Source organism: Octopus sinensis, linkage group LG10 (genome assembly GCF_006345805.1).
Source record: "Octopus sinensis linkage group LG10, ASM634580v1, whole genome shotgun sequence".
Lineage (NCBI taxonomy): Eukaryota > Metazoa > Mollusca > Cephalopoda > Octopoda > Octopodidae > Octopus > Octopus sinensis.
Genome location: NC_043006.1, coordinates 94062049 through 94083590, shown reverse-complemented (window position 1 = coordinate 94083590; position 21542 = coordinate 94062049). Strand labels below are relative to the sequence as shown.

The following is a 21542-nucleotide window of genomic DNA, read 5'->3' as shown; positions in this document are numbered from 1 at the left end:
GTGATTTCATGAAATAAATTGCATTCGTGATCAAAGATTTGTGATCGAGTTCCGTCCACAACATTTATTCTTATAAGCAATCTCGGATGATTGTTTTGATATCTTGTGTCAAATGCAAATAAATTTACCTTAGGCAAGCTGGACGTGGGCTTATAATCTAAAGATTTAAAGCTACGGCGTTGGACTTAAGTTCTAATGGACGAGTATACGCGTGGGTTCGAACCCCACCCGTGCTAAAGGCATTTCTATAGGCGCAGCAGCGGCTGTGTGATAAATAGCTTGCTTACCAACCACAGTCCTACTGCGTGGCACCTTGGCCAAGTGGGTTCTACTATAGCTTTGGGCTGTCCAAAGCCTTGTGAGTGGATTTGGAAGACAGAAACTGAAATAAGACCGTTGTATATATATATATATACAAACAGGTGCATAAAGAACCAGCAGGTATGTCAGTGTTTGTCCTCCCAACATCGCTTGACAACCGATGTTGGTGTCTTTACGTCCCCGTAACTTAGCGGTTCGGCAAAAAGAGACCGATAGAATAAGTTCTAGGCTTACAAAGAATAAGTTCTGGGGTCAGTTTGTCCGACTAAAGGCAGTGCTCCAACATGGCCGAAACAGATAGAAGAATAAAAGAATATACAGCAACAAAAAAACTTTTCATAAACAGGAAATTAAGAAAATGGAAACAATGGCTTCCTTCAAAAGTTAAGAAGAATCATTTCCCGTGCTTCTTTATCCAATTCCGTCTTCATTTTCTTCAACCTTTGGCGAAATTTTTTGGTTACTCTTGAACAAATTGCGAGACTTTCCGAATGGTTCGCCAAATAAGGAATTCTTCAGGTGAGCTAGCAGAACCGTTAAGCACGCCGGGCGAAATGCTGCTTAAAGGTATTTCGTCTGCGTTACGTTGTGAGTTCAAATTCCGCCGAGGTCGACTTTGCCTTTCATCCTTTCGGGGTCGATAAATTAAGTACCAGTTACGCACTGGGGTCGATGTAATCGACTTAATACCTATGTCTGTCCTTGTTTGTCCGCTCTGTGTTTAGCCCCTTGTGGGTAATAAAGAAATAGGTATTTCGTCTGCCGTTACGTTCTGAGTTCGAATTCCGCCGGGATCGACTTTGCCTTTCATCCTTTCGGGGTCGATTAAATAAGTACCAGTTACCACTGGAGTCGATATAATCGACTTAATCCATTTGTCCTTGTTTGTCCCCTCTATGTTTAGCCCCCTGTGGGCAATAAAGAAATAAATAATGAATTCTTCAACTTGTGCAGTCCATGCGATGACGAGCCATGCCACAAGCGGCCCATTTTTCGCAAAATCGGTCTATGATTGTTCTATGAGATCATTAATCATACCAGAAATAGCAGTCAAATTACTCACAAGATTTTATATCTTTTATTCACTGGATTGCGCCTTGCTGGAGCACTGCGTTGGAGGGGTTTTATCGAACGAATTGACCGCAGTCATTTTTAATGCCTGATACTTATTCTGTCGGTGTCGTTTTCCGAACTGCTAAGTTACGAGCACATAAACAAACCTATACCATCTGCCAAGCGATAGTGCAGGACATACACGAGGGGCTTCTCTCAGTTTCCCTCTACCAAATCAACTCATAAGAGCTCACGGCTGTTGTAGAAGACACTTGCCCAACGTGTCATGCAGTGGATTGAACCCGTAACCAGGTGGTTGGGAATCCAACTTCTTACCACACAATCACTTTAAGGATTTTTTTTTAACGACCGCAGATTTAACTTTGTCTTCAAAAGTATTGTCTAACATGAGTTACTTCCCTTCCATTATTTGTATTCATAAAAAAACTTTTTTTCATTCTACAACTAATTGCTATGCTAGAAATAACAACCAAATCTCTCTTAAATCACTAAGTCTCTGACGTCATTGAAAATAGAAGTCGTTAACGTTGAACACGAGTTACTTCCCTTCTGTTACTTTTCTTTAATCTTTAATTTTTTCAAGACGTTAAATATTCTTATCTATTTTATCAAACCATGAGATGGTTGTCAAATCTGCTAGAAATGGCAGCCAAAATTCAGCTCGCTAATTCTACATAGATCTTAAAATGTAAAACATTCTGGATAATGGGATTCTAGGAAGGATTATTTGAAAAGATTGAAAAGATAAATGAAATATGATGGTCAGTGCCGCCTGACTGGTACCCGTGCTGATGGCACGTGAAAAGCACCCACTACACTTTCGGAGTAGTTGGCCTTAGGAAGGACATCCAACTGTAGAAACCTTGCCAGATCAGATTGGAGCCTGGTGCAGCCTCCTGGCTTGCCAGTCCTCAATCAAACCGTCCAAATCATGCCAGCATGGAAAGCAGACGTTAAGCGACGACGATGATGATGATGATGATGATGATGATGATGATCTTGGGTGCAATAGCTTTAATCATAAATCTGCTCAGTCAAGGTTAGTCTTGTGTACCTTATTATTTACTGGTCTTAGGCAAAGGACAGTGACCATGCTGGAGCACCGCCTAGAAGAGTTCAGTTGAACAAACTGATCTTGGTGCTTATTCTCAGAAGCCTGGAGCTTATTCTATGGATCATTTTTGCCAAGCCTCTACATTACAGGGAGGTAAACAAACCAATGTCGGCTGTCAAGAGGGGAGGGGGCAAACGCACACACACACACAAATTGGTTTCCACGCTATTCCCACCTACAAATTCCCTCACAAAACTTTGATCTAATCCCCAACTGTAGTAGAAGACACATACCCAAGTGCTGTGCAATGGAACTGAACTCCAACCCCCCTGGTAGGGAAGTGATCCCTTCCTCACCTTACTTAAAGGAGGTCAGTGTTGATGGGCTGAACCTTGATACATCATCAGCCAGTCTCCTACTCTTGTTTTAATCTTAAGAAAGTATTTTTAAAATGCATTTAAAATATAAGTATTGGACCTAGCAAGTGTGGCTGTGTGGTGAGAAGCTTGCTTTCCAGCCACATGGTTCCATGTTCAATCCCATTGTGTGGCACCTTGGGGCAAGTGTCTTCTACTGTGGTCTTCAGGCCAAGCAAAGCCTTGTGGGTGGACTTGGTAGGTGGAAGCTTGTACAAATTAACAGCAACACTTCGCATCATAATTTTGAAATATCTATAAAACCGTTAAAAGCGTGTTTATTTTTGTTTCTTAATTTATTATTAGTGTTATATAATATGTTTTGCCAAAACTGCTGTTTCTTTTCAGATATCATCAGTAAAAGATAATTAAAATTCATTGAAATGACTGATCTATTGGACTTTCAAAGAGATAAAATTGTTGGTTCTCGTATGGCAGGCGTTAGTGTAATGAAAACAGCCGAAACGTATAGTGTATCAAGTACTGTCTTGAAAGTAATGGCAGCCTTTGAGAAAGAGGGAAAAAAACCTCTTCATCAAAACAAATCTGCGGATGAAAATCAACTCTTTCAGATAGGGACCGTCAGACTCTTACGCAAATTGTTAGAAAGGATCACAAAAGTACAGCTCCCATAATTACTGCAGAGCTTAATGACCACCTCAAGAACCCAGTTTCCACATAAACTGTTCACCGGGAGCTGCATAAAGCCAGATTTCATGGGTGGGCTACAATCAGAAAACAATTACTTTCAAAAACAAACGTTACAAAGCATTTAGAGTGGAGTAAAAACCTACCGAATTGGTCCCTAGAACAGTGGAAGAATGTTATTTTCTTGGATGAGTCATCGTTTACCTTATTTCCGACCACCAGCCGAGTATATGTGTGGAGACAGCCAAAAGAAGCATTTGACCCAGACTGCCTTCTTGCAACTGTTAAACATGGAAGGAGATCTGTGATGATCTGGGGAAGGCTATATCTTGGAAATCCACTGGCCCAATGATTTCCCTTGGCAGAATTAATAGTTAAGCTTATTTAAGCATTTTATCTGATCAAATTTATCCTTTGGTTGCGGAACTGTTTCCAGAGGGAAACGCAATCTTTCAGGATAATAATGCACCAATTCACACTGCTAAAGTTGTTACTGAATGGCACAAGGAACATTCTAGTAAAGTTGAACATCTTATCTGGGCACCAGAGTCCCCAGATCTCAGTATTATTGAACATTTATGGTGCATTTTAGAAAAGCAAGTAATGAGTCGATATCCTCCGCCATCATCACTACAAGAGCTGGAGACTGGTTTAGCTGAAGAATGGTAAAAAATTCCATTGGAAACAGTTCAAGCTTTATACGAGTCCATACTTCATAAAATTCAAGCTGTAATTACTCCTATCCCATATTAAAAAAAATTTGTTTCAAATTTTAAGGTGTTTCCATTATTTTGTCCAACCCCTGTATATATAGTGTAATGTAAGTACATGCGCACTGTTGGCAAATTTTTTTCCTTCATCTTCCTTTCCTCTTGCATTCTCCTCTGTCTCTCATTTCTGAAGAAGTGCTTTTGCACAAAACTTAAAACAACCTGAGCGTCCTTTAATACTTTGTACGTACCACGTTCTCGTGTTGTTTTTCTCTTGTGTTTATCTCTTCTATTTTTTTTTATTAATTACAGATATATATATATATATAGAGAGAGAGAGAGAGGGAGGGAGGGAGGGAGAGAGAGACAGAGACAGACAGATAGATAGATAAATAGATAGATAGATGGATAGATAGATGGATAGATATACATACATACATACATACACACACACACACATATGTATATATATACATATACACACATATATGTATATACATACATATATATGGAAGGCTTCGTCAGGCCCAGTCAAACACTGCCAGATCTGACTGGGCCTGACGAAACCTTCCAGCTTCACAGACCCCAGTTGAACCGTCCAACCCATGCTAGCATAGAAAGCGGACGCTAAATGATGATGATGATGGTGATGATGATATATATATATATATATATATATATATATATATATATATATATATATGTATGTATGTATGTGTGTGTGTGTAAAAAATAAAACTGGGACAAGAACGCAAAACATTTAGAAGATGATACAAAAAACACGGATGGGACATTCGAAGCCTTCAATCTTCAGTCAAGAACCGGATCATCCTTGCAATTTCGGCTGATTAATCTTGAGATTGCTCCGATCTGGCCAGCCCCAAAGAAAATCTAAGCCAAGCGCATTAGATTCCTTGGAAGAAAGCCTCGAATGTATACAAAACAAAGACGGAAAAACGGACAATGTTACACGAATATGAATACAAAAATACGTAAAAACAATAATAATAATAATATGTAAAAACAATAATGATAATAATAATAACAAAAACAGGACGTCACAAACAGGCGTCTTTCGACAGGACGAGTAAACTTTGAGCTGGCGTGTTAGCAAAATGCCTTAGGGCAGAGAGAAAAAAAAATGTGTCTTGCCGCAACGACTGCTAAGCACAAAAGGCCGGCAATCGGCAATCGGTCAGTCAGTCACGTGTGAGGAGAAGAAAGAGGAAAAGAGGGACAGAGGAATTACAGAGGGGGAGAAGAGAGAGAAAAAAGGGGAACAAGTAACCAAGGAGGAGGAGAAGAGAGAGAGAGAGAGCGAGAAAGAGACAGATCAAAGTGAAGTGCTAAGTGAGAAAGGCAGAGAAATGTAGGAGAGGAGGGGGAGAGATAGTGTTTATATGTATATATAATATATATATATATAAAATATATTTGTGCATGTGTGTGTGTGTAAGTGTCTGTGTTTGTACCCTACCATTGCTTGACAACCAGTGTCGGTATATTAATGATCTCATAACTGAGCGGTTCAGCAAAAGGGGTCTGATAGAATAAGTACCGGGCTTAAAATGAAAAATATATACCAGGGGTGATTCGTTTGGCTACAAACTCTTCAAGCTGGTACTCCAGCATGGCCACAGCCTAATGACTGAAACAAATAAAAGATAAAAAAAAGAAAAACTGCAATTCTAAAAAGCAATCACAACCCCTCTAAATATCCAGTAACCCCTTAACATTTTACTTCCCACTGTCTTGTAGGATTCTACTACCTAATTTAAGACCCCTGCTAAAGGGACAGCTTGTGTACAAAAATTTTAAAAGACGAGAGTCTAAGACTCCTAAAACAGAACCTTTATATATGGAAACCTTGTGTTACCATTTATGATCAATTTCTTTATTACATACACCAGTGCTTCGCAAATCATTTTAATGATGATTCCTTTTCTTTTAGTAACACTGTTGTCATCATGTACTGTATGCCTGCAAACACGTTGATGACGCTATAAAGGAAGTCTTTCCAAACAAGTGTGAAATTTTCTAGCTGCTTTGCTGCAAAAATGGTTTCTACAAAAATTAAATACTCCACCAAAAAACTTGTTGCTGTCAGGTTGATCGCCATTAAAAGGCTATTTGTGCATCATAAGTCCCTTTAACAATATATTCTTTTCTATTCAAGGCACAAGGCCGAAAACTTTTGGGGAGGGGGCCAGTCAATCAGACCAACAGCAGTATGCAAGTGGTACTTAATTTATCGACCCCGAAAGGATGAAAGGCAAAGTTGACCTCGGTGGAATTTGAACTCAGAACGTAAAGACAGATAAAATACCTATTTCTTTACTACCCACAAGGGGCCAAACACAGAGAGGACAAACAAGGACAGACAAACGGATTAAGTCGATTATATCAACCTCAGTGCATAACTGGTACTTATTTAATCGATCCCAAAAGGATGAAAGGCAAAGTCGACCCCAGCGGAAATTGAACTCAGAACAGAGCGGTAGACGAAATATCGCTAAGCATGCTAATGTTTCTGCCAGCTCCCAGCACCTTGCCTTTACAAAATATCATGAAATTAAATAAAATCACAATTTAAAAAAAAACATTTAAATAAAAAACACAACACAAACAAGAAATAAATGATAAAATAGAATAATTTACTGTTTGTTATTGTTGTAATTGTTGTTGTAGCTGCTGCTTTTGACTGTTGACCTCCCTCTTGCTTTCCTCCTCTCTCTCTCTCTCTCTCTCTTTTTCTATAAGCCATTTCAATGTGAAGTGTGTATAAACAGAGGAGACAGCAGTGAGTGTTTATAGATGAGGGGTGGTGCTAACAAATTGGAGTCTATGAGGATACTGCTGTCAGTGTATATGTGCATGATGTGTGTGAGGAAGTGGGGATGAGGAGTGAAAGTGGTGGTGGCTGCGGCGGCGGCGGCGGCGGTGGTGGTGATATTAGTGACGATTCATTGTGCACCTATACATTTTTTATTAGTCAAACAACAAGTTTACCTGTTGTTCTTGAATAAAGGATTTCAATGCTTAAAATCTTGATAAATCAAGAAATCAAGAAATAAATTAATAAATGAATTAATTAATTAATAGATAAACATGGTGATCCCCTAATTTAATAGATCTTGAGTCACTGAACTGACCCAATGATTGATTGACTGACCAACTGTCCGATTCAATCCTGTTTGATCCATTCTTGGATCCCATAGAAACATATGGTAGATCCTGAATTGTTGGGCAGTTCTGTCCGGTTCTCTCTGGACTTTTGATTGTCCAAGCTAGTAATTACATAGGTCTGGCAGCCTAAACTAATGACCATGCAAGCACACTCTGTCCATACATATATGTATATACATACATGCATGCACCCATGTGTGTGTATGTATGTATGTATATACGTGTGTGTGTGTGTGCATGTATGTATGTATATACGTGTGTGTGTGTGTATAAGAATAACGAATGAAGATGGTTTTATACGAAGAAAAATTGCATTCATTCCTTATCATTTATCATTATTACTGACTTTGCAGTAAATGTAATGCAATATGCTGTTAAACATGCCTTGGCTTTGTAGAGTACTTAATTATTAGTAATTATTAATGATGCTTTAATTCGTTGGTTAACGCAGTGTACTTTCGGCTTCCTTTTTAAGCACTCAGGTAGCCAGGCAGGTGCATAAAGTGCTTTTGAGGTGGTTTATTGGACTGGAATGATCTCTATCTTGAATCTAGGTGCATCAACACACAGGGTGTCAGAACTAGCTGGGCTGGGTACTATAGCATAGGGTTCACAGGGAGGTAAAACAACCATGAGGTATCATATGTTGGTAGATGTGTAGCTATGAAAGTAGCAAATCCAATTTATACCGTAGATCCAACTCAATGGTGGTTCCAGGTGTGGCATAGGTACAAAAAGAATACAAAATTTAATCTCCATTTGTGTTCATATATACATATATATATGCATATACATACATACATATACAGACATATATATATATACATATACAGACATACATATATATATATATATGTATATACAGAGAGAAAGAGAGAGAGAACCTGGATATATATATATATACATATATATATATATATACACATAAAATATATATATATATATATATATATATATATAACATACATACATACATATATATACATACATATATAATATATATATATATATATATATATATATACACCATACATATATATATATATATATATACATGCACACACATGCTAACTGCATCTTCTGATGTGCATTGCTTTCACTTGCTCCCCAATTGCCTCTGGTCTGCCTGGCTGATACAACCAAGCCCCGGAGACTGCTTGAGACAATAGACTTCTCGTGCAGAGACCATTCTGTTGATTTCTTCATGCCAAGAGACCAATTAAAACCGAAAACATCCTGGTCGTAGAAATTACTTGTGTTGATATGTCAGTGTGCGCTGGGTGTTCATAGAAATATGTTACATCCACTGAAAAATAGATAAAAATATGGATAAACAGGCGTTCTTGAGAGCAGATGGTGTTATTAACACTTTTATCTGGATTAAATCTTAAATCTATTATATTTCTCAGATTAGAATATTAATAAAGCAAAATCTTTATATATATAAATCTGAGAATGTGTGTCTGTCTGTCTGTCTGTGTGTTTCCCTAAAACTTGAGAACTACACAACCAATTTCATTCAAATTTTCAAAAATGTTCAACTTCTTGCCTAGAGCGAGCCCATAGCAATATCATATCTTCTCCACTATTTCAGTATTACGTGTTAAAAGTGAAACAAAAACGTTTCTCTATTTTATGTCAGATACTTTCACTTTAACAATAAAAATAATAATAACAATTGAATTATATGTAGTAAGAAATAATTAAAATCAAACTAAAGTATAATATAATAGTAACATAACAAAAATAAAAATAGCAATTGGTATAAAATTGCATCAATGACTTGAACTTGAATAAGTGGTTTCACATGAATGGGAATAAATTAAAAATAAAATTAGCGTGCAGAAATGGAATAGTCCAGATGGATAATAAAAAATTAAATTAAAGAAAAGACTATTGTCTATAAAGTATACAATGTAGAGAAAAAAGAAGATTTGAACACATGGAGGAAATCATTTTTGCGTTATTAGTAAGTTGATATATATTTTTGCTCTCGTACTATTATCTCTGTTATTATATACTGTTGGTCTACCTGTTTTTGTCTATTATTGTCTAACGGACGAAGTCAGCCTTCGCGCGAAGACTTCGCGTTGGTGTTCCCCCCTCAGTGGGGGAAAACTACAATTAATTGGATTTACCAAAGGCTTGTTAAAGCCATTTGTTCAAGATGGAGTCCCCCATCTCTTATTCGCCCGTGACGAGCGAGGATGAATACCCGCGTTGTCGCCAAGTAAAAAAAGGCGTTGTCGCCAAGAAAAAAGAGGCGCTGTCGCCGAGAGAAAAGAGGCGGCGTCGCCCAAGAAAATGGAAAAAACCAGTACCAGCATCAACTCCAGCAAAAAAATTCGCTGAAGTGGCTTGGAAAAGATCAAAAAATAAATATAGAAAATTTTAAAAAATTTGCAGACTGTGTAAAAAAAGAAGGCACAGAAGTGACTGTGGCCACAAACATACAAATACATGACGATATAGAGAAAAAAAGAATAATATATAAAACTTACGACACAACGAAAAACCTTGTCTAAAACCTTTTATGGACAAAATAACGTATATAAACAGAGGAAAAAGATACGGCACAGTGGAGGTGCGTTTTACTACGGAGGATGTAGCGAAGAAACTATCGATGGAGCCGATCAAAGCGGAAAACATTGTCTTACTACCATTGTATAAAGGAAAAAGGACGTCAAAAATTTCAATGAACAACATACCGCCAGAGGCTGATGCTGAATGTCTGGTGGCAGCAGTGATGGTAGGTCTGGAGGAAAAAATAAACATCCTCCAGGCCACAGTGGAGGAAGAGGATTTTTGGAAAGGCCAAAAAATAGTGATAGCCATTCAGGCGGAGGTGCAAACACTGGAAGAAATTCCAGAAACGGTAAAGATTAGTGAAGACGAGAAAATAACAGTGTTCGTGGAGGGCAGGAACCGAGGTGCTTCGGCTGCGGCAAGAAGGGGCATGTAAGGGCGGAATGCCAACCCCAACCCAAACCGCAGGAAGCACCTAAGCCAAAAGAAAAAGAAGACAATGTGTCACCAGAAGCAGCGTCAGACGGCCCAGAAGGGAAGACTGAAGGTGTGGAGGTGACGGTGACAGCAGAACCAGCGGCGGAAAAAAAAAAAAGAGCGAGGAAAAATAAATGAGGAGGGGTGGGAAAAAATTATCGGAAAAAAAAAAAAGAAAAACGGAAACCACACCTCCCAGAGTAATTTTAAAAAAGAAAAAAGAGTCAATGAACGCATATATGGCCGTAAAAGCATCAAATAGCAGACTCGGAAACGTGTTGGCAGCCATGGCCAAAGTAGAGAAAGTAGAAAAAAAAAATGACTTTGTAATTTACAGAATAGACCGGAGGGATTACGGGCGGATAAAGTCAGAATTCTTCCATGACGTAGGCCCACTTAGGTTGGATGTAACATCTCCACATATATTCGAGGGCCTACGTCAGACTCCCCCACGAGGCCCAGAAAAAGAGTTTGAAGAACAAGAGAAAACCGAACCACTGATATAAGGTAAGCAATGGATTACATTTATGTTGGTTGTTTGAATGTGCGCGGCCTGGAGGCTGGAAGCAAGGTCGCTTCCTGCATGACATCAGGTCGCGTAATTTAGATGTTATTGTTGCTACAAACCCCGGTTAGAGGGGCCAAGAGGTCTACTCCCGCTGTTTGACGGCTACGAGAGTTTTTTCTCTCCTGGCAGTCCTACAGGCGGGAGTGGGGTGTTGGTCCTATTAAAAAGAAACCGGGTTTCTGAGAAAAAGTTAATTTTTGCAGATCCAGAAGGTAGGCTGGTCGTCATGGATTTGACGTTCAGTAATGGTAAAGTTATCAGACTGGTTGCAATTTACGCACCCAACCATACAGGGCAAAGTGATTATTTTCGTGAACTAGAAAACTTTCTTGGTACTTCGCATTCATTAGTGGTGCTAGGAGACTTTAACACAATTTGCAAAGCGGATGTAGATTATGTTGGCTCGTGTCCAGATAGAAAAGGCAACAGTGGCTTCATGGAACTGCTAAGCCGCTTTGAGCTAGCAGATCCTTATAGGCTGGAATTTCCGAACGCTCCATTGTGGACATGGTCAAACAGCGACGGATCTTCCAGGTCATATTTAGATAGAATACTAATTAGAAAAGTAGACAGTAAAATAGCTAAGTGTCCACAGTTTTACCCGATCAGCTACAGTGATCATAAAATGGTCACTTGTAAGCTTGACATAGATAAGGTTAAAAATAGAGGATCCGGTTACTGGAAACTTAATACGTCCCTTTTGGCGATTAAGGAGTACAAAGACCGGATTAGGAATATAATTCAGAGGGCACTATCTGGTACCATCATTAATAACAAATGGTGGTACGCCCTCAAACGAGCCATCAAGTTTGAGTCTATTAGATATAGCATAGGAGTAGTGGCTAGAGAGGCTAGAAGGGAAACTACTCTAGTTAAGGAATTAGAGGAAGCCATGAAAACTGGCTCTGCGGCTCAGGTGGCGTCCAAGAGACTGGTGTTAAACCAGCACCTCGAGGCCAAACACATGGGCTGCATTGTCAGGGCTAGAATCCGTCATATGGGATGTGAAGGAATCAACGCCGTGAGATGGGCCCGAGTGGTGGAAGCTCAGCATGGTAACGATGCCACGATTCGATCTTTGACGAACCAACAAGGTGAGTTGATAAACGAACCCGAGGAGATGTGTGAGGCCTTTCAGGAGCACTTCGCTCAGCTTTTCGGTGAGTGCGGCGGACTGGATAGGAGGAGGGCCTTTACGGACCTACTCGACGGTCTGCCGCGCTTATCGGGGCGAGATGCGGAGGGCTGTGAAGGCCAATCACGCCTGGGGAGGTGTTTGAGGCAATGGCGGACTGCGGCGCGGGCAAGGCGCCGGGTTTGGATGGTCTACCCTATGAGTTATATAAGAGTATGCCAGACTTGTTCGGGCACCTACTGGCGGAGGTCTATGCGAACTGGCAGCAGAACGGGCTTATACCCAGATCTGTGCGCCGGGGAGTAGTGACTCTCGTCAGAAAGGACCTGAGCAAGGGGGAGTGCATTGATAATTTCAGGCCCATCACTCTGCTAAACACAGAGTTGAAGATTTTGGCCAAAGTGTTATCGAAAAGATTGGCGCGTGTCGCGGATGGTCTGATCGGAGAGGCACAGACATGTGCCGTTCCGGGCAGATCCATTCAGGATAATCTCCATCTAATGCGGTACACTATAGAGGGGTTTAATAGTGATTCTGGCAAGGCGGGGCACTGGTCCATTTAGACCAATCTAAAGCTTTTGATAGGGTCGACCATCGTTACCTGGTATCTGCCCTGGCACAGTTCGGGCTGAGCCTTGGCTTCCTCAGGTGGATCATCCAAATTTATGATAACATCGACTCGGTAGTTCGGGTGAACGGCTTCTTGTCGAAGCCGTTCAAAATCAAACGCTCGGTTCGTCAAGGGTGTCCGCTCTCCCCGCTTTTGTACGTGATGGCTCTTGAGCCATTACTGCGAAAACTGAGCGGCATCCCGAGACAGCCAGGTAATGGAAAATCAGTGTCAGCGTACGCGGATGACATCACCATCATCGTAACCGAAATGGACCACCTATGTAAAGTAGGCAAGGCCATAGAGGTTTACGAGACGGTGACAGGAGCAAAAGTTAATCGCGAAAAGTCAGTCGGCTTGCAACTCGGCACCTGGAGAGGCAAGTCGATGCCTCCTGACAGCGTCGTGGGACGTTGGACGAGGGTCCGATTAAACTGCTAGGGGTCTGGTTCGGTCCAGACCTCCAAATAAGAGAAGAATTGGGGCGAGGTAACGAGCAAGGTGGCTGCAGTAGCCAAGACCTGGTCTTGGCGGTGGCTATCCCTGAAAGGAGGGCGGAGGTGGCCAATGTGTTTATCGCATCGGTTATCACCTACCGCCTTTCCGTCGTTCCTTGCCCTGACTCGTGGTTGATCAAGTTGGAAAGACAGCTCTTCTACTTCTTGTGGAAGGGCGGGAAACCACTTGTGAAACGCTCTACTTGCTGTCAACAACCGTTAAAGGGTGGGCTAGGGATGCCTTGGCTGATGATGCGCAGACATGCGCTGAGGTTAAGACATCTGTGGCTCTACCTGGATGGTGAACGGGTGTGGTCTTCGCTAGCAAAACTGATGTTTCCCAAGTTCACTAGTTTCGGTGGATGGGAAACCTGGCTGAATCGTAGATCGAAACTTGGTACTTGGTACACGGAGTGTCGCAAGGCTCTCCTGCTATTCCGTCGCTCGGGCAAACCTGCGGTGGGGGTTCCACCACATTCCTCTATAGAGGGTTGGTAGAGGCGGAATGTGAAGATACCTTGGGGAAAACCCTAGGTCTCGACGATAATCAGCTGGCCAGTCTGTTCCGACGTACGTTCGAGCCGAGGACACTGGACAACTTCCAGAAGTCTCTGGCATGGCAATGCTACAGAGGAGCTCTACCTGTTCGGGATAAACTCGCAAGGCACGGTGGCCAAGACAGTCCGATATGTCCAAGATGCGGGCGGGATAGGGAAACCGTCCCGCACGCTATTGTTCATTGTCCGGACGTGTCTGAGGTGTGGGTTTATGCCAAACACCTGTTGTCAGGTACACGAAGAGTACAGCTGTCGACTGAGTCGATTACAAAAATTGACCCACCGGATTTCCTCGTGAATGAAGGTAAGTTTCGTTTTCTCGTTGTAGTAGCAATTGCGAAAGAGGTGATATGGAAGACGAGAATGAAAGGTTTACAGTCAGGCAAGTTCATCTCCGGCCCTGGTTTGATGAATTATTTCATCTTTCACCTGAAAAGGAAGATAGGGCTGGAGAGAATATGCCTGACTAGGAGAGTGTATGAAGAACGATGGAAGGATGTAGCACGAAAGTTGCGAGTGAAAGATACAACATAAACGTAATACCAAGCGCAACCAAAAAGTATCAGTGGGGAGGCGGGGCTCGTGGGGTCCGAGCTAAACCCGCACCCACTCCACCCGTAATGTCTTCCGGTCTGTCCCATCATTCGATTTCTGTCCATTATTGTAATTCATGAAAATTTTTAAATCCGATTTATTGTAAAAACCCATTCGTTTGTCTGACCCATTGTATTGTCCCATCTATGTTCGCCCCTTGTGGGTAATAATAAAATCACATGGAGGAAAGCACCTCGAAAAGTGTCTTGGTGCGACTATGAAAGGTATCTAATCAGAGGCGGTAAATTCGCCACAATAGAAGCAATGTTCGAGTCAACGGAGCGTGCAAGGGAGTACTCGACTCGAACTTGCAAAGTGGAAATATTTTATTTTTACCTTTATATCTTGGACGTAGGACGTCCCGGAAAAAATTTTAAATGCCCCCAATGAAGTAGAGGTAGGCTGGATTGTAGCCACACTTCTATATAAGAGGGAGGACAAGATACAATTGATCGAAATTGCAAGAGACGGGCTTACAATTCCAGTCTGTTATATATTTTGAGTATTGTTATCACTAGCGATATCAAGATATAACTTTGTATTTTTTATTTTATGTGTAGATGTATATATATATAGATGTACATGTAATATGTACACATATATATATACACATATATACATGCACTAGCACTATGACCCGGCAACGACGGGTCTTTAATGCTAGTAAAAAGATAAATGCAGAGAATTATTAGATCATTAAACAAAATACATCTTTTTATTCTTTTATTCTTTTACTTGTTTCAATCATTAGACATGCTGGGGCACCGACTTGAAGAATTTTAAGGAAATAAATCAACCACAGTACTTGTTTTTTAAGCCTGTTACTTATTCTATCAATTTCTTTTGCCAAACTGCTAAGTTACAGCACTGTAAACACACCAATGTGGTTGTCAAGCAGTGGGTGGAGAGACAAAGACAAAGACACACACACACACACACACACAGAAACACACATACACATTATTAATGATTACTTTACTTAATTTACTAATGATTACAGAGGGTTGAATGGCCAAATCAACCTACATTGAATTTGAACTCAGAACTTAAAGAGACATAACTAAGTACCTAATTACGACCAACTTGTTTGTATATACAACAAAGGAATCCCAATTCCATGGAGTCAACAGGGAGTCACTCAATCTACTAGAAATAGCAGCCAAATCTCCCTCAATGTTCCAACCGTCTTAGGAAAAACATTGGTACATGTGATTCTGGTTTCCAAGCACACAAGGAAAAAAGTGAGATGGTCATGACTGGACAGCCTTAGATGTTAGGTTTGCTTGATCAGAGTTGGCTTATGGTTAAACAACAACAAAAACAACAAGAACAGTAATGATTAGAGCAGCATAAAAAGTAAAATCTTCTTACCTTTGATCAAATACTTTCCCACCCCCATGTGACACCACTCCCACCCAACCCAATGTCATGTGCCATAAAGTCCCATTTACTTGAAGTCCAGTTTAAAAAAGCTGTACCCGGTGGTTGTCTCGGTCCGTCACAACTATACAGCTATTGTTCATCGCAGCCACCCCTTCTGGGCCATTGAAGTTATGAGCCTGATCCCCTCCAGAGCCGAAGCTTGCATAAAATGTTCCATCGCCTCGGAATACCTGCATCCGGTTATTTCCACTGTCTGCCACTAAGACAAAACCCTGCTCATCAATGGATATTCCCTTTGGATATTTAAACTGACCATTGTTACTACCTTCATGGCCAAAACTGAACAGGAAGTCACCATAGAAACTGAAAACCTGGATTCGATGGTTGTTACAGTCAGACACATACAAGAGGCTGTCTGGGCTGACCGCCAAGTAATATGGTGAGTCAAACTTGCTTGGATGTCCTCGACCGGGGCCACCAAAGTTACGGACAAAGTTGCCATTGGCCTGGAAAACCTGAAAAGGAAAAACAAATACAATATTAATAATAATGATAATAATAATAATGATAATAATAATAATAATAATAATAATAATAATAATAATAATAATAATAGTTTTAAATTTTGACTCAAGGCCAGCAAGTTTGACCCCAGTACACAACTGGTACTTCTTTTATTGACCCGAAAGGATGAAAGGCAAAGTCAACTTCGGCAGAATTTGAACTCAGAACGTGAAGACAGACGAAATACTGCTAAACATTTTGCCCAGTGAACCAAAAGCGGTGAGGTTGTAACACAGACTTCTTAACCACCTATGCATGCTGGCCTGCCTGGGGCCACACATCTGCTTGGAAGTAACAGATGGTGAAGGTGTTATATGGAACACAGGTGATGACGATGATGATGATGGCAATACTGGTGTTTGTGCTGGTGACAGCAGCTGTGATGATGATTATAATAAGGATGGGGGGGGGCAGTGGCAGCGGTTGTGGTGGTGGTGGTGGTGCTAATGATGATGAGAAGAAGAAGAAGAAGAAAAGATGGTAGAGGTGGTGATGATGATGATGATGATGATGATGAGTAAAACGGTGAAATCTTGTTTCCTCAAATCTCTGGCACTCCAGGTGAAACAAATTCAGCCCATCCTACAATCTTGTGACACAGGGGAGACCTACACAGCAGGAGTACTAGCAGCAGCAGCCGAAGTAGCAGCAACAGTAGCCAAAGTAGCAGCAGCAGCCGAAGTAGCAGCAGCAGCCGAAGTAGCAGTAGCAGCAGCAGCAGCCGAAGCAGCAGCAGTAGCAGTGGTAGTAGTAGTTCCTACCTCTCCACACTCCCCATCTTTCCTTGTACCCTCACCACCACCACCACCACCATCCTGACAGACGTTGATGCTTTTTACAATTCCATACTACTACTGCTGCTACTGCTGCTGCTGCTGCTGCTGTCTACAGCGTACCTAGCATTTTTCCTACTTCTATTATTAGCAGCTTAACCAGGAAGATGCTGTGGTGTCTACATGTGAGGGGGGAAGGGGCAGATGACAGATAAAGAATGAAGGGAGGTGTGCGAGTGTGTATGTGTGTATGTATGACGTGTATGTGTGTGTGTGTGTGTGTGTGCATGTGTGCATGCAAGAGAGAGAGAGAGAGACAGAGAGAGAGAGAGAGAGAATGAGTAAACCTTATAGAAAAAGTATAAAATAAGACTTTGTGATGTAACAAAGGTATGTAAGCATGTATGACGTGTGTGTGTGTATGTGAGTGAGTGTGTGTGCTTGCATCATATATATGTATGTATATATTATATTATATATATTATATATATATATATATATATACACATACACACACACATATATATATATATAATTAAACAAAAAAAGCAAAGGAAAAACACAAGGAAAAGATAACACCGTGAGGACGTGGTACCTGCAAGGTATTAATGAGACGTTCAGGGAAGGAAAGAAAGGGTGTTTTACGTTTCAAGCAAAGCTCTTCTTCAATAATGGGAGACAGAAAAAGCCCAAGAGAAAAGGAAGACAGAGGAAAGAAATCACCAACAATCCACATGTAGATACATTTTGGAATGAAACTACACACACACACACACACACACACATACACACACACACACACACACACACACACACACACACACACATATATATACATATAAAGCAAATAAGTAACAAGGATGTCCAGTATTTGTGTGGACACCACAACTACATCTGAGTGTGTGTGTGTGTCCACGAGTGTTACACAGCTCCATTTAACACACACACACACACGTCATACATACACGCATACACACTCGCACACCTCCCTCCATTCTTTATCCGTCATCTGCCCCTTCCCCTCTCACATGTAGACACCACAGCATCTTCCTGGTTAAGCTGCTAATAATAGATGTAGGAAAAGTGGTTGGCATTAGAAAGGGCATCCAGCTGTAGAAACTTTGCCAGATCGGATTGCAGCCTCCTGGCTTCCCAGACCCCAGTCGAACCGTCCAACCCATGCCAGCATGGAAAACGGGCGTTAAATGATGATGATGAAGATGATTTTTATATGATGGTGTAATGATGGCTGTTCACTCGTGACCAAAGAAGACCATCACTGACCATTGCCCATGCAAAATGCCAGCAATGTCCATGCATGAGCTTGCTGCAACAGCAGTGAGCTTCACCTGGGTTAACATCTATGGCTTCCATGCTCACCGCATCACTCTCATACTTGGCCAGGTATTCCATAGTCACTGGTGACTACCGAGAATGTCATTGAACATTTTGAAGATCTTTTAGTTATGCATGAGATCATGGCATTCCCACATTCCTGAGCCTGTGATCCATATTGGCACTGGGAATCTTGCTCTGGTTTGTCTCTGGATCATGTCGGTAGATTGGGGAGGGTCTTTGAGGTGTTGTGCAAGCCTTATTGGATTTAAAATGGAGTTGGCAAATGAAGTGTTTATTATTTAGTTTTCAATTGTATCATTGATTTTCCTTACAACTAAATCTTATTTCATATTGTTACCATGTCAACAATTCTAATTTATTTCCACACTGAACCAGCAAATTACATTCTATGGCATTGTGAGGAGCAGGTTCTGTCCTGTACTGTGAAGGAAAAGTTGAGCAATGCATCAGCATAAATTAGTAATTGTCAACAGGGTAACAACATGAGAATACCCTCCATCAGGCATTTGCCATATTCTGAATGCCTTACTTCCCTGGGCATAGACACATTGAAACTCCAACATCTGGCAGCTGACTTGGCAGACACCCATAAAATTATTAACCATCTTACAAACAATAACTCTGAGCACCTTTTCAAACTCCATGACTTTCGGAAACATTTTTTCACGCTAAGTGTTGCTGAAGCATGGAACAAACTGCCGGCATCAGTTGTTAGTTGTAGGAGCACTGCATCCTTCAAAACTTCCATGCTTCCTGAGATTCGCCAACACTACACCTGATTTTCTCCCCTCCATACACACGCAAGCATGTATCTGACTCATACACTGTTCGCTTTCCAGACATTTGTACATTACTGCATATGCTTTATATGCACTTTTGACAAGTTGTGGTGCACTCCGAGCACTGTATACAATAATTTCATTATTATTATTTATTATCATCATTATTATTATTATGACACAACATTGGTTGCCATGGAAAGCAGTTAAACCATTGCAAACTAAACAAAAAACACAATTTACTAACTCCATATTTTTATGATATTTTCTATAATGCATATAAATATAATAAACAAACTTTGAAAGTGTCAAATGTGGTTGGTATTTTGCAGGCAAGAAAGTAAGTTTTGAATGCAGTAAAGCTGTAAGGACAGCAGAGAAAAATTGGATATTTACACATATAAGATGGAATAAGTTGCCAGATGATGTTCACATTGATGGCAATTACAAGACTAATCATATTTCTTTTGAGTTTCGAAATATCATTAGTGTTGCCACATGTTACAGAACACTTTCCATTAAGTAGTGGTTCTCTCAAATGCTAACACAGAAATCTAATTAAATAAATGTACATACACACACACACACGCACGCACACACACACACACACACACACACCACACACACACACACACACACGTGCATATGATGAGCCTCTTCTCAGTTTCCATCAACCAATTCTAAGGTTGGCATTTGTCAGCTCAAGGCTGCACCTGAAGATTCTTGCCTCAGGTGCCACATATTGTTAGAACACACAACCAAATGGAGACGAAGCGAACTCTGTATTGTTATATTGAGAATTTACAAAAAAACAAACGACGAAGATGGGTGTGTAAACAACAGACAGATGTATTAGTTTAACGCTCAAGAAGTGAGAAAGCTTACACTCTTCGACAGAAAGGAACACAGAAACAAAAAGGGAGAGAAAATACAAAAAGGCTTAGTGGCGAGCGATCTATCATGGCAAATGTTTTACTTGTTCATGTACATGTACACACACAAACACACACGAACACACACACACACACATATTTATATATATGTGTATGTGTATATGTATGTATACACACACATACATATACATGTACATACCTATATATGAATATGTGTGTGTGTATGAATGTGTACATATATAATAGATATGTACATATATATATACATATGTATATATATAGGAATAAAAATTTATATATAAAGAAACAGGAACGTGAAATACACAAAGGGATGAACACAGAAAACAGACAGGCCTTTAATCTTCAGTCAGAAACTGGATCATCATAGCAAATTTCAGCTGATTAATTCTGATATTTGCTCCAACACGGCCAGCCCCAAGGAAAAACTAAGATGTGAGCATTAGATCTCTTGGAAAACAGGAACGAATGTAAACGCAACAGGGACGAATATAAATACAAAAAACGAAAACAAAAATAAAAACAAGAATGGTTAATAACAATATATATATATATATATAATAATAATAATAATAAATAAATATATATATATGTATATATATGTATATATATGTGTGTGTGTGTGTGTGTGTATGTATGTATAAAGAGAGAAAAAGGAAGAAAGGAGTCACAAAGAAGTTTTAAAAAGAAACCGAAAAGCAAGGCAGTCGGCATATGTTATGAGGTTGTTGTCTTCAGATTTAACAAAGTATGTCTTTTTGGTTTATGATTAAGCAGACGACTGATGATCAAAGATACTTCATACATAATCACCTCAAATTTTTCCCATGTCCAGGTACACCTGAACTAGAATCACATTATCCAATGAGTTCTTCAATGTGTTGCTTGAAAAACTGACTGCTATTTCTTACAGATCAAGCAATCACATACAGGCTCCCGCATTAGTAAATTATGTAAGAAAGATAATTAACTAATGAGAAAATTACTAATTAGATCATCTAGTAATTAGGTTAGTAGGTTAATCAGAAAGTTTGTTGGTTGGTAATTTTGTAGTTTTCTTAATTAATTGCTGAGTCAATTTGCTATGGGTGTTGTATGTAGGTGGAGATAAATAAAAAGGAAGTGACATCACAGTGGTATGGAAGAGGAATGGTGGTAGAGGAAGCACTGCTCAAAGCACTGTTTAGGCATAGCTAAGCACAGGAAGTTCACTTTCTCACCCATGTGGTTTCAAGGTTAAGTCCGACTATGTAGAACCTTGGGCAGGTGTGTTCTACTATAGCTTGGGGGCCATGAAAAGAATTGGCAGAGAAAAAATGGAAACAAGAAGCCAGTCATACACACACACACATCATCATCACCATCATCATAAAGCAGGCTTCCCATACATATATATATAT

General features: G+C 40.3%; 1 protein-coding gene and 1 long non-coding RNA gene across 3 annotated transcripts in view; both read right to left on the bottom strand.

The window, feature by feature from the left end:
• Positions 1 to 2470: 2470 nt before the first annotated feature.
• Positions 2471 to 6173, bottom strand: LOC118765208. Its single transcript, XR_005001074.1, has 3 exons — positions 6074 to 6173; positions 2775 to 2778; positions 2471 to 2557 (listed from the first exon to the last, which is right to left on the bottom strand). It is a non-coding gene; the product is annotated as an uncharacterized LOC118765208 (long non-coding RNA).
• Positions 6174 to 8446: 2273 nt separating this feature from the next.
• LOC115216436 (RING finger protein nhl-1-like) overlaps positions 8447 to 21542 on the bottom strand; it is a 74873-nt gene continuing 61777 nt past the window's right edge. For both annotated transcript variants that reach the window (XM_029785771.2, XM_036506930.1), the window contains exons 3-4: positions 15745 to 16271; positions 8447 to 8715 (exon numbers count right to left, since the gene is read on the bottom strand). In XM_029785771.2, coding sequence (XP_029641631.1) covers positions 15837 to 16271 — 435 coding nt within the window. In that variant the 3' untranslated portion in view covers positions 8447 to 8715; positions 15745 to 15836. The remainder of the gene's footprint in view (positions 8716 to 15744; positions 16272 to 21542) is intronic.